General features: G+C 33.9%; 1 protein-coding gene and 1 long non-coding RNA gene across 2 annotated transcripts in view; both read left to right on the top strand.

The window, feature by feature from the left end:
• Window positions 1-13,902, top strand: part of LOC107477538 (serine/threonine-protein kinase CTR1) — a gene marked incomplete in the record, with an annotated part of 14,297 nt that extends 395 nt beyond the window's left edge. The window contains 15 exon segments of the mRNA XM_016097577.3: window positions 2,664-2,965; window positions 3,094-3,235; window positions 3,478-3,581; window positions 4,967-5,172; window positions 7,156-7,251; window positions 8,347-8,466; window positions 9,040-9,080; window positions 9,535-9,603; window positions 9,735-9,835; window positions 9,946-10,030; window positions 10,149-10,247; window positions 12,870-12,938; window positions 13,060-13,191; window positions 13,411-13,505; window positions 13,656-13,902. Of these exon segments, the coding sequence (XP_015953063.1) occupies window positions 2,664-2,965; window positions 3,094-3,235; window positions 3,478-3,581; window positions 4,967-5,172; window positions 7,156-7,251; window positions 8,347-8,466; window positions 9,040-9,080; window positions 9,535-9,603; window positions 9,735-9,835; window positions 9,946-10,030; window positions 10,149-10,247; window positions 12,870-12,938; window positions 13,060-13,191; window positions 13,411-13,505; window positions 13,656-13,731 (1,737 nt within the window).
• A 1,478-nt stretch (window positions 13,903-15,380) lies between these two features.
• LOC127745630 (uncharacterized) lies at window positions 15,381-16,486 on the top strand. Its single transcript, XR_008006780.1, has 3 exons — window positions 15,381-15,486; window positions 15,822-15,891; window positions 15,993-16,486. It is a non-coding gene; the product is annotated as an uncharacterized LOC127745630 (long non-coding RNA).
• Window positions 16,487-18,239: the final 1,753 nt, after the last annotated feature.

Here is an 18,239-nt window from a genome sequence, read left to right as displayed (position 1 = left end):
TAATGTCTATTTTTTTCCCTTGGAATTTTTATTATATTATTAGTAGTGAATTCTATCCAACTTTTTCTAAAATAATAGGATAAAAAATAAGTTACTGTGACATGTCTTATGATTGTTGAATGAAATTAGTTGGCTTATCATATCTTGATAAAGACTTTATTGAAAAGCAGATCCAATTTCTTTTGCTCTTCACCCTTTTGTGTTCATAGCACCAAAAGAACATAAATGAAATGAGACTGAAATTGAAATGAAAATGAAATGCAAGCAAGATTTATATATAATTGCCTGAACGTTAGTCTCTCTAGCAAGTTCAATGAGTTTGGCGATACCTGCCTGCGAAGTGCGATGCATCATCAGATAATAGAATAAATGAAATGAAATGAAAGCCAATTAGGAAATGAATTAAACTTCCTTGTTAACCGAAGAGCAGACGAATTTGCCACAGCACGATTCAGGGTGCTCTGATTGTTCGTCCAGCACGAACTGTGTTATAGTCATGAGATCCGTAGGCTGTGCATATGTGCTTCAGTACATTCCCTTCAAGCTTAGTGAGATTTTGATAGTGGAGTTGGGTTGAATTTTGAGTAATTAAAGTTAATCATGATAAGTCAACTAATTTCATCTAATAACCAGGATAACTTACCTTAGAGGGTTGGATAGAATTTACCTAATTATTGTTGTTATGCTTCTTGTGAATGAATAACTTTAGGAAAAGTATAGGTAACTAATAACATTCTTGAACAATGTGTAAACAATGTGAATTAATAGGGTTAAAAGAGTAAATTTAATGAGTAGCATTAAATTAGGGTGTAGTGTACTTGTATTTGATTGGTGGTTGTTCATGTTGTTCAAGATAATCATTGTTCTCCTAGCACTCCTCATAACTTTAAATTTGGGGAAATAGGAGGATAGCTGTATGGGTGGCTTGGTGGAGGATCATACGTCCGATATCATCCGAGTATATAGTTAACCAAATAACTAAAAGTATAATATATAAATTTCAAATATATGAAGATATCTTTTATTATTACTATTTACTAGCATCCGTAGGGTTTCGTGCTGATTAAGTCACATTTCTTTAAAATTTTATTTTATGTATTTTTTTCTTTACCATTTTGTAACTTCTCTCGTCATGTTCATGGTTAGTTTTTGGAAATAAGAAAATTAGCCACCAAAGATTGTTAAAGTGGCCCATCTGTCCGTCAAGCTGCATTTTTAAATGAGAAATGCTATTTTGGCCAATACTGGCCAACTCTTGCAAAAGTTATTGGCATAAAAAATAAGATATTGGCCTGTTGCCTGTTGGCTAAAATTGATAAAAGGGGTTGACCCTTAACATTTCTCTTTTTAAATATAGATGTATATATTTTAAATGATATATGTTAGAGATATAATTATTCATGTGCTTCTTTCTATCGGTTTAAATTTTTAAGAAAAATAGTTTTATGATATAGTATTAGAGCTTCTTTGACTTAAAGGTCTAGAGTTCGATCCTTGTTGACTACAAAAAAAATTTTTTTTCAACATAAGACAAATAAATATGGAGAATGAAGGTCTATGCAAAAGTTCATGCAAACTGAAAAATATGCTATTAGGGTTACGAGTAAACAACTTTCCTAGCCTGAAGCCTGAAGGTACATGTTAGATTTTCCATTATAATCATTTTAGAACTATTTCTGAAGGCCCACTATGACTATTTTGGAATTATTTCTGAGTTTGCACATACAACATTCAATCTACTGAACTGGTTGATATAAAAACAATTCTCATTATATTATTATTATTATTATTATTATTATTATTATTATTATTATTATTATTATTTGAAAAAACGTGGTATTTGACAGGCTCTTTTAGATCAAATAATAAATGAAGTGAATCTAAATAATGCCAGAAATTAAATTAATTTCAAATATATGACAAATTTTCCCTGCTTCACACCTTTTATACTTCTGCTAATTTCTTCTTCATCTATGGCTTATATGATTAAAACACATAATTTATAGACTCCATACTAGAGTGATTTTATTTCATTTGTGTAAGTTTTCCTAGAGATGCAGAGTTCTATTAAGAACTTGAGTATGAGAAAAAGAAGAAAGCCACAGTTGCAGAAGAGTGATTAGAATAGGAGCTATTGTGTAAGTGAAGAGAATGCCACATACATATCTAAGTCATACTCTCTTTATATATGTTGAAGAGAGAAGATGAATCATAACCGCTTCTGTTATGTTACTCGAACTAATTAACCACACTAATATCTGTCACAGCCTATAATAGGAAGTATATTAACGAACTACATGATTGCACAAATAATTTGGTCCAAAAATGCAATAATGGCCTGCTTTTAGCTTAAGCGAGGAAACTGTTTTTAAAAATAAAAGGGCACTGTCAAAAATTATCTGTTCAGTCATACACCTCCTGCTCTAATACGGTATTCTTACCAGAAATATACTGTAAATTGATTCTGTTGATTCTTTTCATTAATTAGGTGTGACAAAGTTCAATGTTGATTAGTAATTTGAGTAGTGACTTAACAGTTATATTAACCTTTTTTTCCTTTTCTGCTTTAAATCTTAATCTAAGGAATTGCTCAATTGTCTTGACCTAAATCTGTCATTAATATCTGGAATTAATCAGTTATTTTCTGTTCTCACAATGGGCAGGTAAATGGTTGTTTGCAATACTCGGACAAAATTCTCGATGGCTTCTACCTAATCCATGGGGTGGATGCTTACACATGGTCGATAAGTTCTGATCTGCAGGATGTTGGTATAATTCCTTCATTTGAATCACTGATGTCAGTAGAACCTTGCGATGACTCGTCAATTGTAGTGGTTGCTATTGATAAATCCAAAGATCCTGGTTTGAGAGACCTGCAAAGTAGAGTAGTCAGTCTTTCAAGTAGCTGGAATTCTCCAAAATTTGCAGCTGTTCAGGTTGCAAATCTTGTTTATAGTAGGATGGGGTGAGGTTCATCTTTCTTCCATTTGGAAAAGTACAAGGAAAATATTTCCGTTACTCACAATTGCATTGCCATTGTCCTGACAAGCCTTTTATTTTCTTTTACATATATATTCTTTTTCTCCCTGAAAGTGGTGGACGTTCAACTAAGGAAAATTTAGGCTCACAGTGGAAGGAGTGCGCCCAAAAACTAAAGAGCTGCCTGAATTCTGTCATTCTTCCGATTGGAAGCTTAGCTGTTGGTCTTTGTGTTCACCGAGCATTGCTGTTTAAAGTATTGCACGTTATTTAAATTTTTATTTTGATTGATTTTCTGGGTATGTGCGTTCTTTTGTCCTCAATATCAATAAGATTATAAACATTTTTCTTATAATTCTTATTTCATTCCATTCATTGTTATGTTTAAGCAATTTGGAGTTTTTAATAAAAGAATTTTCATAGTTAGTGTTAATTTGAATTCTGGTGACATGGTGCATTTGGGGACCTAATATCCACAATTAACAATTTAAATTTCAGGTGTTAGCTGACTTAATTGACTTACCATGCCGAATTGCTAAGGGATGCAAGTATTGTAGCAGGGATGTTGGCGCTTCATGCATAGTGCAATTTGATTCTGTCAGGTTTGGTCATTAACTAAAATTTGCGTGAAAACTTCGAATGACTTTTAATTCTTATTATTTCTTGCTGTGGTTCATATTTGGATTAGCTTATTTTGGGTTTTAATAACAATATTATCTGATGATCAAAATGCTTCTTGATTCAACCTTTTGGGGAAGAAAAAAAGGTTTGTTAACTTGGCCTTTAAATTAATCCTTGGAAGATTTTCACATTGACTTGCTCCTTCATAGTATTAAAATTACCATCAATTTAAGGTGCAATTGATGTCTAAATATAACCAAATCTGGGAGGAAAGTAATCTTAAAAGATTGTGAGCTTTACACCAAATAGATTCAAAATGCTTATCTTTATCCACTGAACATGCTTGCATGAAAATCTATCACTGAAGGTGTGAGAATTAGGCTGCAACCAAATACTTCAAGTAGTGGCATATATGGCACATTGCTACAAAAAATGTGGCATCCTTTATTCTCCCTAAACCTGCAAAACTAGAAAAAGAAAATTGATATAAGGTAGCAGGGCAAACCCAAGTATGCAAAAGCAAATTTTGCTACCAGTTGATTAATATGGCACTTCAAATAGTAGAAGGCATAGAATTGGAACAATAAGAGCTGTAAAAAATAGTTCAAATCTTTATTATTGTCCCTGTAAATGTAAATTGTGTTTCTTATTGCATTACGTAAAGTGTTGGTTGGTGTCCATATTCAAGTGGTGAACTTATTGGGTGAGCCTAAACAATTCAGCCACCTGTTTCACAATTTCAACATCTTTAGGTAAGTGATACACATGAGAACCTAGAAAACAATAGGAAATACATTAAATACTTTTTTTTTGGTTGGGATAAAAAGAGAATTTCTTAAGATGAGGAGAAGGATAATACAAATTGGGGATAAAGGATAGAAAATCAAAACAAAACAAAAGATTTATCTATAATGCATAGCTTTCAAATCTCCCAACTTATTTGAGAGGGAAAGTTTTCTATATAAATCATCAGCATTACACCAAAAAGATGCTAGATGTCTAATCCTGTCCCACAAAACTCGCTTGTAAGAAAATTTGTCATTAAAGGTGCGTGCATTACGCTCCAACTAAAGAGTGGTCCTAATTGCCTATGGAATAAACTTAGACAATTCTAATCAGATCAATAGTCTTTATTTGCTATAATAGCTTTTGTAAACTTTTATATCAATTGCTTGTTTTTCCTTCTAGCCGACCCCACCTATTGGGATAAGGCTTTGTTGTTGTTGTTGTTGCTGCTGCTGCTGCTGCTGCTGCTTGTTTTTCCTTCTGCATTGAATCTGCCAGGCATGATTTTGTTATCTGAAATAACCACGAAAAAAGGTTCAATTATAATAATAACAATATACTTCTGTGTACACCTTTCTAGGGAGTATATGATTGATTTAGTTGAAAGGCCTGGGTCAATGTGCCAGCCTGACTCTTTGCTGAACTCTGCATCATCAATGGTGGTCTCTTCACCATTATGTCACCCAAAGTTCAAGACAGTTGAAGCAGCTGAATATACTAAGACATTAGCCCAATCATTTTTCTTGGACAGTCAAGGATTGCACCATATATTTGATACAACATCAGGTTATTTTCTCTCTTCAGATGCATTTAGTATAATTATCAACTGGCACTAACTTCTATAGAAAACGGAGGAAGTATTTTGTTTGCCATTTTTTTACTAAAAACTACTGTTTCTTTTTTTCCTTTATTTTTTCTTCGTTTCTGTTGCGTGTGTCTTTAGTATATCTATTTGAATTTTCACATCTCGCATGCATTTTGTTATTGTATGAAACATTAAAAAGTATTATAGAGGGTCTAAAAGGATTTGGAAGGCTTAATTAGGTTCTTCTTTTCATATTCGTTTTGTGCTTTGTTAAATACTTAAATGTGAGAGGAGAGAAAGACAAAATAAAAAATTCCATGAGTTTTAGTTACGAAGCGGAAACTAGTTTATAGAACTTGAAAAAGGAATCTGTACATAATTACATTTAACTACTGTATCATAATAGATCCTATAATATCTTAACTCATTTATGCATAGATATTCTACTGTACATAATTACATTTAAACCTTCATTTTATCTACTCTCCTTACTAGGGTTAGTTTTATAGGACTTCTTTACGTTATGGCCAAACTACTTGAAGCTAACTTTCACCACCTCAGCCCTAACTTGTTTTGTGTATCTATTCATTCAATCCAACATTAAGCTTAAAGAATCTACCTATAACAACAATGTTATATGCACGCCAAAAATCAGCCATCATGTATTTTTATATAAATACATGTATTGTTTAACTCATTTTTTATGTCTATTTGCATTTCAATATGTCCTCTATAAGAGTGGTTGATTTGGTGGCTGATTTTTATAATCATATAGCATGATTTATAAATATATAAAAGGAGAAATGAAAGTCATTCTATGATGAATTAATGACATCTAAGTTTTTTTTTCTCCATAAAAAAAGCTTAATATGTAAGCATGAAACTAATTTTATAACAACATAGAGAATGATATCAAGAAAATTAATCTTGTATAAAATCTATGATTTCTCACATTAAATTTTCTAACTATGTTCATTGCTCCTTTAAAATTTCATTACAATTCATTAGTTATATGTACAAATAATTCTAAGTATTGTATTTTATTTAATAAAGCAACTCAAAACAAGAGGTTTCTTCATATGTATCCAGGCATTCCAAATAGAAAAATATTTTATTGTTATGGATAAGACTCCATATCAAGAGTCCTACCTTTCGGGTTTAACTTTTATTGAGAAATTCTAGGTGACCAATACTTTTTCTTTATTTTTGTCTTACTTTTGAACCAACACTAGCCAACTCTCGCCTTTTTCTCACTAAAAGTGTTGGCCCCCTAGCATTCTTCTTTTTTTTTTCTTTCTAATATTATTATTGTTGTTGTTGTTGTTGTTGTTGTTGTTGTTGTTGTTGTTGTTACCAATACTTTGACAACTTGACAATGTAATTTATTTTCCCGTCTTTTTCTAATATTCTCTCCTTATTCTTTCTTTTTTTTATGTTAAAATATAAAATATCAAGAGACTCATCATGACTTTTTAAATTAAGTTAAAAAATATTTAAAAAATTATCCTCACTATTTCAATCATTTCTCTACTTTTTAATTTATCTTTACTTTTTTCACTTAATAACTATGTTCATAACAAACTTAACAGTAAATTCTAACTAGGAATAATATATATATAATAAATATAAAGAAAATGGAAAGTATATGTACCACTTAAATAAATGTAACGTAATGTAGCTAAATATAATACAAATAAATGATATTTTAGTTTTAATCATAGTTACTTTTTTAAAGATTTTTACTGGTTTAGGATTCAGAGTTCAAACTTTTTTAACATAATAAATATTGAAAGTATTAAAATATTTAATTTTTCAATACACCATTTTTTAATTTCAGAAACCAATTTTTGTAAAAGAAGTTAAATTTATTTCTATTGAAATTCTTATTTTTCCTGCTTGGATCTACATCTTGTCAAAATAATTTTGGCGATACATTACTAAAATTTCAGATTTGCATCATGCAGGTGGTAAAATTAATCTTAGTGACAGAATGGATGTAAAAGAAACTAGAACTTCTAGTGCACACTATGCCCATGGGAATGACCACCTAGTTGCATCGGGTAAGCATGAACCATCTTTACTAACTTGAAGAAAAGAAGAAAGAGAAAGAATGGTCTATCACTTCCTTTTAGAGTAGATCACATGTAAGGTAAATGCTATAATGGCTATCATTATGGTGGCTATGAAATTTTGACAATGTAGAAGGTGTGAGAGGAGCAAGAGTGGACTCATTGAGAGAGAAACCAGATACGAAGATCAGCAATAGAGCTTGGATTTCATCAAATCGAAAATCTCAGTTTACGTTACCTGAGCTTCTGCCTTATATACAACAAGTTGATGCTAACAGAAAACAGAAACTGAACAGAAAAGTAACTAACGTACCAGCTGACAAGTGAACCAACTAATCACACTAACTATAGCTACTTGCAAGTTAACTAACTGATCCACTACTATAATTAGTAACCTATCAAGCCATTGAGCTAGGTAACAAGCAACACTTAAAAAGTGTAGCTAAAATTAAGGTTACATGTTTTTACTATTTCATAATACATTTTTAATTTAAAAATAAAAAAGTAAAAAGTGTGATAAAATTAAATACTGTTGATAAATAATAAAAAAAAATCTAACTTTAATTTTAATTGCACTTTTTAAGTGTTATGAAAATTTCATAGCCACCATATCCACCATAATGATAATCACCATAGAATCCACCCACATTGTGGTTATTTGGTGTTTAATTTACCTAACCTGCTGAAAGATCGAGCTATCTCTTATCATAGAGTAGATCATAAGTGGAATGACGTATGATTCATTTTTTCAATTTGCTTTTATAAACAATTTTGACGTGCTTTTACTAGTCCCACCTTATTTTGGCATGTATCGGAAAAATGCTTTTGGACACTCATAGGAGATGCAGATCTAGTAGAGTACTCCAATATTAAAAGAGAGGGGAACTTATAAAAACCATAGGTGATAGTATGAAAGATATTTAAAAGTTAAAGGAATGAATGTAACATGACAATAACAAGACACTACAATGCCATTAAATTTAATGTAGAAAATCCCATCAAATTGGACAAAGTTTAGTTGTGTTCTATTAGAAATTATCATGCAATGGAATTAGACCTTACCATATGATATGCCTTCATCTGCAGGTCTTAGTGCAGATGACTACGTTTCCGTTACTGAAACAAACCCGTCTGTAGTTGATCTTGGTGTGGAGGACCTAGATATAACATGGAGTGAACTTGTTCTGAAGGAGAACATTGGGGCAGGTACTGTATATGAAGCATCATTCATTATATATATACGATTGGTCCTTAACGGTATTATAGCTTCAATTAGTCCTTCAAAGATGTTCAATATCGATCTGGTCTTCAACTGTATACAATATCAATTGATTTAAGATTGACATTAATCTCCTAGTATGCAGTGATAGGATGGAATTACATTGGTGTCAGATTTGGTGCAACTTATTGCAATAATTTTCTAAAAGATATAATTTTTATTGGTTCAACCATTTATAGTGATCATTTATAATTCATTTGTGTTAAATTTTGAAAAACCTGTACATCAATACCAATGTAATCAGAGAACTCTTATTTTTTGTGCAGTAAAATATTATTGTTGTTGTTGTTAATTTTGTAGTATATAAAATTGTACTAAGATATGAACCTTTAATCTAATGGTAGGTTTTTTTTAAAGGATTTCACCAATAAAATATTGTTTACATTGTTTAAAGTAAACTAAATATTATACAGTATATTACTGATTCTGCTGAAGCATTCTGCATATCTTAGAAAAGGTATTGTCAAACAATAGAATAAGGCATTATAACTGTTTTCCAGGGTCATTTGGAACTGTCATTCGTGCAGATTGGCGTGGTTCTGTAAGGATTTATTTTCTTTCAGTGTTTGCTCTCTAATCGTTCCATATTTAATGTTTTACTGTTTAGGTTGGAGATGATTCTGGTTTGTTTGATTATAAAAAAAAAATTAAGCTTGTAAAAAAGGTGATTTTTTTTATAGTGATTCTTTGGAAAGCAGAATCCATTTCGTGTTTGGATAGGGTGTTACTCCCCTTCAACCTAGAGCATAGATGTTAATCATGCTCAGCTTGTCAAAAATATAGTATAATCTATTCTTATTCACTGCTAACCACTAAGGTTAAGTTTTGAAGTGAAAATACTGCAGAAATTGCAGGAGTGCATGACTAATTGTTTGTGCAAATATGATACTCATTAATTTCAGTATCATTCTAGATTTCATGTTTTAATGTTGTTCTTTCCTCGTTGAAAGTGTTTAATGATGCCAATATTATATGCTAACAGTATAAACTTTTAGGATGTTGCTGTGAAGATTCTTAAGGTGCAAGATTTTGATTCTGAGCGAATAGAAGAGTTTCTGAAGGAGGTATGTCATAATATCCAGTTTTATCTGTTTAGATGTGGGTATGTCTCTCTCTCGCTCTCTCTGGGTATGTAAAGGGTCTTCTCTCTCTCTCTCTGTGTGATTACACTTCAGTATCCTGTTTCATTTTATAGGTCTCCCTAATGAAGCGCATGCGGCACCCAAACATTGTACTTCTGATGGGTGCAGTATTTCAACCCCCAAGGTTATCTATAGTAACAGAATATTTATCAAGGTACATTAATTTCTTGTACCAGATATGCTTGTATTGTTCCTCATTTATGCCCTTGGTTGGATATATTTTAGGCTGAAATAGATGAAACAAATACTCTCCTTTTTTTGCAGAGGCAGCTTGTATGAACTTCTGCGGATGCCTGGTGTTGGAATATCACTCAGTGAGATGCGTCGTTTAAGCATGGCTTATGATGTGGTACACCTTCACTGATCAAAGCTGCTAGTTGTCTTTTGTCATTTTTTGCTTCTACGAGAAAGTAATGCATTGTCATTTGCAGATTAGACTTTGTGTGATACTTGTATGTTTTGTCTAGGCAAGTGGAATGAATTATCTCCATCAAATGAGACCTCCCATTGTTCATGGAGATTTGAAGTCCCCAAATCTTTTGGTTGACAATACATACACTGTCAAGGTAACTGTTGTTGACAAGTTTTTCTGCAGTTTGCTTAGATTTTTCTGATACTTTAAAGTTTGAACAATTAAAGCAAGATCTAGTGCTGACCTTAGGAGCAGCTTCTAAGGAGAGGATTTCCCAAGTGATTATGCAGCCAGGCCACACCTTAAGCCAATGCCAGAATTAACATACATCTCTAATGCCCAAGACCAAAGATTTGGAGTGTGTAAAAAACATCATTAGGTAGACTGAAATAGAGTATTGGATATGCTCTTGGGGTGGTACCAATGAGATATCGCCCAATGTCCCAATGTATCTGTATTATTATTTCCGGAAAGGAAAGTGCAACAAAGGTATTAATGAATTCGAGAGACCTGATTAACTCCTAGCCTTAGCTCATCCCATCTTTCTCCATACCCTCTCACTAGTTCCCTATAACCCTTTATAGTTTCCATCTATCTCTCATAACACAGAGCTCACTCTGTCGCTCACTTACCAGATAGGCAAATTAGTTACAAAACCCACCCTAATCCATAGTTCCTCGATTACAATTACATCCCTAATTTCTAATTGGCATGGTATGTAACACCATCCTATATCCGTGTTCTAACACCAATCGTTAAATTAGCTCTTAAGTCATGCCTCTAGCCAATGTGGAACTTTGCTAGTAAACCATTTATTGGTTTCATTGATGGAGTTTTAACAGGCTTCTGCCCTGTCATTGCCACATTGGTAAACATTTTTTATTTTCAGAGATAGGTACCCATAGGTATCCATGTGTTTCCTATGATAAATGAAATTTAGAATTTTCAATAGAGAAACATAAAGAAAAACGGGTTTGTCATGATTTAAAGTAAACTGCATAAAAATAATTGAACGTCACAAGTAACATTCCTGGTTGCCAAATGGCCATACTGCATGGTGTTGCCATCAAAATGTAGGAGGTGAACCATGTTTCACATTTGCTCAAAAGCAGCTGTGTCATGATCCACGGCAGCAATATCTTTATACTCGTCCCAAAAACTTGAGTGTACAAAGAAGCTTTCTGGAAATGGTGCTCCCAGGTGTGTGTATGTAGTTGGTCATTGATGTCTGTGATTTCTGTTGGCTGCAGAGAGTGCTCTTGCTGATTGGATACTTTTAAAGCTGTGAGCCAGCATTAATTGTGGCGAGAAAGGATCTATTCTGAGACTTGAGGGATCACACATACCAACATTTGAGCATTCATTTCCCATCTCTTGATGTGCTGGGGCGTATGGTAGACTCACAACAAAAGAGGATAATATTTTTTGCAGGATAATACAACATAAGCTTCAAATAACAACGAATCAGAAACTAATGTTACATTAGCTCCTGTGTCATCTCCAACCAACACAAAACTATCCATCAGGATCCTTCTAAGCTGACTGGACTAGGTTTACTTGCAGGATTTTGACATGGCTGGACTCTCCCATTTTTTTTCTTTTCCTAAGTAACACCTGTTTACTTTTACATTGCTAGACACGGAGTTGGTTCCTTGTTTGCTCACTACCTCATTTTAATCACGGTAGATGTTTTCTCTCATACTACGGAGAATTTTAAATACTCTCTACTTCCCCACACAGCCTCTTCTCCTGCATGAGTAGTGATGTTGATGGAGAGTTTCAATTCCTTAATAGTCTTTACCGTGTCTGTAACTGTTAATGATCTAAGACCTTTCTTAGATTCAATGGTTCCAGTTCCTCACTCCAGATGCAAACCAGCAGGCTGAAACTCAAATTATTTGAACTCCAAGAAGGGTCACATAGCTACAATAGGGTTGCACCAACCCTCTCAGAGAACTCAAGTGGTTGACGAATTCTCGCAATCCAATTTTACTCCACCATACTGATCAGCCACCTATAGTTGCCATCTCTCTTAAACTTTTGTGATGCCAATTACTATAAACTTTCGAGAACCCTACCATAAAGCTAGCTAACTATTGTGCTAGGAGAGCCCAAACCCACTAAAACACCACATTGGAATTTAGTACATTCCTTGTGGGATTCAAGTCCCGTACCTTGCAGCTGGATCCTAACATCGTTTTCAGTTGAAACTTTTGGTAGTGTAGATTTTTTTCATTCCTCTCAAGATCCATAAAGCTTCTAACAGTTGCAAGGAATTCTGAGTGCTTACTACATGAATTTAAACCATTTGTTACCAAACAGTCACATGGATGAAATGGTCATCTTCGTGTTGCCCCATTGGCACTACATTTTTATTACTTTACAGCTATGCTAGGACAGTATACTCGCTGTTATTCTCCTCTCTCTCTCTCTCTCTCTCTCTCTCTCTCTCTCTCTCTCTCTCTCTCTCACACACACACACACACACACACACACACACACACACACACATTAATTCAAGCAAGAATTTGAGGATACATCCCAATCCTTGTCATAATACTAAATGAATGAAAGGGCATCTAGCTGTTCCCCTGTTGGCACTTAAAAACAAACTTAGCTGTTCCCCTGTTGGCACTTAAAAACAAACTTACACTTGGATGGTGCAGAACCTAATAATTAATGTTATTCACCCGTTGTAACAATGACGAAGTCCAAATGCTCAAACTTATGAATAAAATGTATCTATTGACATTCACTTTTGTCATATTTACTCCAGGTAGCTGACTTTGGCCTTTCACGTACAAAGGCAAATACATTCCTTTCATCTAAAACCGCCGCTGGGACAGTAAGTTCTATTCATTGACTGAAAATAAAAAGTGTTCTTTGATTGCATTAATAAGTCATATAAAAAATTCTTTGTTGGTTTCACATTCTAATCCTTCTTCCTGCCTTCTGAAAATGATCAGCCTGAATGGATGGCGCCAGAAGTCATCCTAGGTAAACCATCAAATGAAAAATGCGATGTATTCAGCTTTGGTGTAATATTGTGGGAACTAGTTACCCTGGAACAGCCATGGAGACAGTTAAATCCTTCACAGGTTAGATTATTTACTCTGACATGGTCCTTTTTTTTTAGGATGCATACATCCCCCCCTCCCCCCCTCTCCTCCTCGTCCTCCTCCTCCTCTGGGTGCAACCATTTTCCAGACCTTGCACAACGTGGGATACTTTGCACTGGGCTGCCCCTTCAATGTATACATCAAAATTCAAATCATATATTTATGCTTTATTTCACGAATAGAATACTGTTAGTGCAGGTTGTTGCAGCTGTTGGTTTTATGGACCAAAGACTAGAGATTCCAAGCCATGTAAATCCTCTAGTGACTGCGTTGATTGAGCTCTGTTGGGATACGTAAGATTAAACAAATCATAATTCTTTTTTTTTTTTTTGAATAAACAAATTATCTTACTGCAACAGATTCATGCACGTTTTGCAACATCTTGTGCATTTTGTACCTCTACTTTTTCAATTGATATCCCAAAACTTTGTTTCATGCTGTAGTGATCCCACAAGACGCCCTTCTTTCTCCCATGTTATGAAACGTTTGCGGCAAATAACTGCCGATGCAAATGGGTGAACAAGTCCATGCAAAATAATCCTCAAATTGTGTACAGAAAACAGACAGCAATACTGAAGCAAGAAAATTGAAAGGGATCAAATTGACTCTGTTGCCTTAATTGGATTAATTTAAATGCATCAACATCATCGTTGATTATCATCATTATTATTATCATTATTATTATTATCATCATTATTATCATTATTATTATTGTCGTCGTAGTCGGATAACTATAAATTGAACTAGATTTACACCCGCAAAATGTGCGAAAAATTAATACTATAAATTTTTTATACAAATTTTTTGGATAACTAGAATAATAATAAAGGAATTTTGAGTTTTATAGTTACTTATAAAATAATTTATACAACTCTTAAAACATATATAATAAATTTTATAGTAGAGTAAATAATATTTTTTATCGTGAAAGATTCAGATGTTTGATAAAACTGATCATAAGAAATTAAAACTAAAGTTATATCTATATAAGATAAGTTTTGTTCTATAAAAATGATCAATTATTAAATTTGTTTATAATTTCATAAATACTATTTTTCTTTCGTCTTTTTTCCCTAATCCTAACCTAGTAATTTAATTGTCCTTTCCTCCTTTTGCCTTCCATCCTTCTTTGCCACCACAATTCCTTCCACTATCACCATTCCCTCCATCTATCTCATCCTTCCTTTTTCTTTGACCATCACCAACACCACCACCACTACTGCTCCATTTCCTTCCCCATCCTCCCCCCAACCACCTTTCACTACCCCTTCCTCTTCCCTCGTCTCTTCCCCTAATGCCGGCACTAACCTCATGGCCCTCCTCATCAAAAGAAAACAACAATGAAGTCTTTTCTTATTAGGTAGAGTTGATTATATGGATCAAACGATGTTATTGAATTTTATTATGTATCATGTCTATAGAGAAACTATTTACATGTAGATGTTGTTTGACCACCTCATGAATGGTCATCCTAAGTCTTCTTTTGCCTTTCACCCCTTGTCCATGTTCCATCTCATTCATCCTCTTGACTGGGTGTTCTGTCGGTCTTCTTCTCATATGTCCAAACCACCTGAGACGTGATTCTACCATCTTTTCTATAATAGGTGCTACTCCAACTCTCTCTCTTATAACTTCGTTCCTTATTCTATCCAATCGTGTATGACCACTCATCCATCTCAACATCTTCATTTCTGCTACACTTATATTCGTGCTCCCCTTTGGCCGCCCAACACTTTGTACCATAAAGCATAGCCGGTCTAATAGCAGTGCAATAGAATTTACCTTTACGTTTTAAAGGTACTTTTTTGTCACATATAAAATCAGACGCATTCCGCCATTTTGACCAACCTGGTCGGATCCTATGATTTACATAATATTCATTCTCTCCATTATCCTGTATGATACACCCAAGTAAGGGTGTTCAGATCCAAACCGGTAAAAAAAATGCAAAATCGCACCAATCCAAATCGAAAATCGTTTCAAACTGCTCAATTTTGGATTTTTTAGATTTTGGATCGGTTTCATTACGGTTCAATTTGGTTTACGGTTTCACTTTCTGCACAACCAACACAAACCCTAATGACATAACCTAAAGAAAGAAACCCTACTCTGTACTCACAACTCTTCACTCTTACTCACTCACAGTCTCTCACCGTATCTCACAGAGTCAGACTCACACACTCCTCAAACCTCACTCACCCTCACCGTCACACGTCGAGTCGTCGACCCCATCCACCGCCTCCTCTTTGACGTTGCTGTTGCCTCCTCTTCTTGGTGAGTTTTTACGTTTTTTTATATGATGATCATATCAAAGTGCACACGATTTTCTAGTCTATTTTAAGCTCAATCATCAAATAATTAATATTTGATTTTCAAACCATAGTTATTATAATAATATCCACGAACCACCCCCAATCCTGTTTTCTTGATGACTTTTTTATTAAAAATAAAAAGAAATAGTTTTTCTCCTCTATTTCTGTTAATGTATTGAATTTGAAGTCAATTTGTTCTTGTTACTTTGACATTGTGTTAAATTTATTATTTTTGACAATCTGTTCTTATTATCTTTGAGAATTTGTTATATTAAATTTTATGTTGTACTTTTGTAGATTTTATATTTGTGCAGTTTGATTTTAGCTTTTAATTGGAAGGTCAATAATGTCAGCTTCATATCCTGAGGTAATATTCTTATTTTGGAATGTATATGTTGGTAACAATTCAATATGTTGATTATTTCAAAAAAACATTAAGATAACATAAACTGATTTTGGTTATCACAGGATGTTCAAAGCAGTGAGACAGGATTTACTAGTGCCACTCCGTCCACTTTTGAATTAGTCAGATCTTTGGGACAGTCGGAGTCGATGTCGCTGTCACAGCCGTAGTCGCAGCCATAAACGCAGACGCAGACGCAGACGCAGCCACCATCGCTGCCGCTGTTACCGCCACACAGTGATAAGAATAATGAAGGAACTAGATCTAAGAGGAGAAGAGGCAAAGAAAATGTTGTTGATGAGTTAACTAATCCTGGCTAGTCTGAGGAACCAGGTACAGGTAACTCTAAAAAACCTGTTAGACCTAGATCTTGGACTTGGGAGCATTTTAAAAAATATGAAAGTGGTCCTAAACCTGGGGGCTATATGTAAGTGGTGTGGAGTATCTTATGTGGCTGATTCACATAAAAATGGTATTAGCAATCTTAAAAGTCACTTGTTGAGTCAGTGTAGAAAATTTTTAAAAGATTCACTTGATCACACACAAAAAACACTTGTTATGCAGCAACTTAAAAAAGAAGGAGGAAATAGGATGGGTAATTGTTTGACTGCTGTATCATTTGATCTTGATTTATGAAGACAAGCTCTTGCTAGAATGATAATCATAGATGAGTTGACCTTTTGATTTTTTGAAGGAGAGGGATTTCGTTATTTCATGAGTGTTTTTGCAGCCAAAACTGCATATTCCGGTCAGGATATCAGTTGCTAGGGATTTTGGAACTTGTTCATGAATGAAAAATATAAGTTGAAGAGTGTCTTTATAAATTCAAATCAATGTGTGTGTTTGACCATTGATTGTTGGACTTCTGTACAAAATCTAAACTATCTTTTCCTCACTGCACATTTTATTGATCAAGATTGGAAGTTGCAAAAGAGAATTATTAACTTTTGTCTCATTAAAAATTATAAAGGTGAAACAATTGGTAGAAAGATAGAAAAATATCTTTTAAATTGGAAAATAAGTAGAGTCTTTAGCATCACAGTTGATAATGCTAGTTCAAATGATGTTGCCATTTGTTACTTGAAAGATAGAATAGAGGATTGGAATTCACATCATTTAAAAGGTGAACATTTGCATGTTAGGTGTTGTGCTCATATCTTGAACTTGGTGGTGAATGATAGTTTGAAGGATATGCATTCTTCAATTAGTAAAATTAGGAATACTATTAGATTGTTCGTGCTTCTCCTAGTCGCATGGATAGGTTTAAAAGTTGTATTAAAGAGGCTAGATCCAAGACTACTCTTGTGTGCAACTAGATGTCTCCACTAGGTGGAATTCCACTTACATAATGCTTAATAGTGCTTTAAAATTCCAAAAAGCCTTTAAGAGATTAAGTGAGAGGGATGCTGAGTTTGTAATGATGCAAGGGGGCATTCCAAAGAATGAAGATTGGGATAATGCAAGATGCTTTGTGAGATTTTTAAAGAATTTTTCTGATGTAACAAAAAAAGTTTCGGGTTCTACATTTGTGACCTCTTCTTCATATTTTCATCACTTTTGTTCAATTCTTAGTTCTTTGAATACTTGGGCTGATAGTAATGACATATTACTTAAGGGTATGGCTAAAAAATGAAAGCTAATCATGATAAATATTGGGGTAACTTGAGGAATGATGAGCGGATAATTTATACATTTTTTGGCATTATTTTTACATAGTTTTTAGTATATTTTAGTTATTTTTTTCATATTTTTATTAGTTTTTATGCAAAAATCACATTTCTGGACTTTACTATGAGTTTGTGTATTTTTCTGTAATTTTAGATATTTTCTGGCTGAAATTGAGGGACCTGAGCAAAAGTCTGATTCAGAGGCTGAGAAAGGATTGCATATGTTGTTGGATTCTGACCCTCCTGCACTCGAAGTAGATTTTTTGGAGCAACAGAAGCCCAATTATAGGGCGCTCTCAATTGCGTTGGAAAGTAGACATTTTGGGCTTTCCATAAATGTATAATAGTTTATACTTTGCCCGAGATTTGATGGCCCAAACTGGCGTCCAAACGCCCACCAGAGACCCTTTTCTGGCGTAAAACGTCGGAACTAGCACCAGAGCTGGAGTGAAACGCCCAAACTGGCATCCAAGCTGGCGTTTAACTCCCGAAAAAGCCTATGCACATGCAAAGCTCAATGCTCAATCCAAGCACACACCAAGTGGGCCCCGAAAGTGGATTTCTGCACTATCTGCACTTAGTTACTTATTTTCTATAAACCTTAATTACTAGTTTAGTATAAATAGCAATTTTTCCTATTGTATC

The sequence above is a fragment of the Arachis duranensis genome, chromosome 3 (assembly GCF_000817695.3).
Source record: "Arachis duranensis cultivar V14167 chromosome 3, aradu.V14167.gnm2.J7QH, whole genome shotgun sequence".
Taxonomy (NCBI): domain Eukaryota; kingdom Viridiplantae; phylum Streptophyta; class Magnoliopsida; order Fabales; family Fabaceae; genus Arachis; species Arachis duranensis.
Note: the sequence above shows the minus strand (reverse complement) of the source record. Positions and strands in the feature narration are given on the sequence as shown.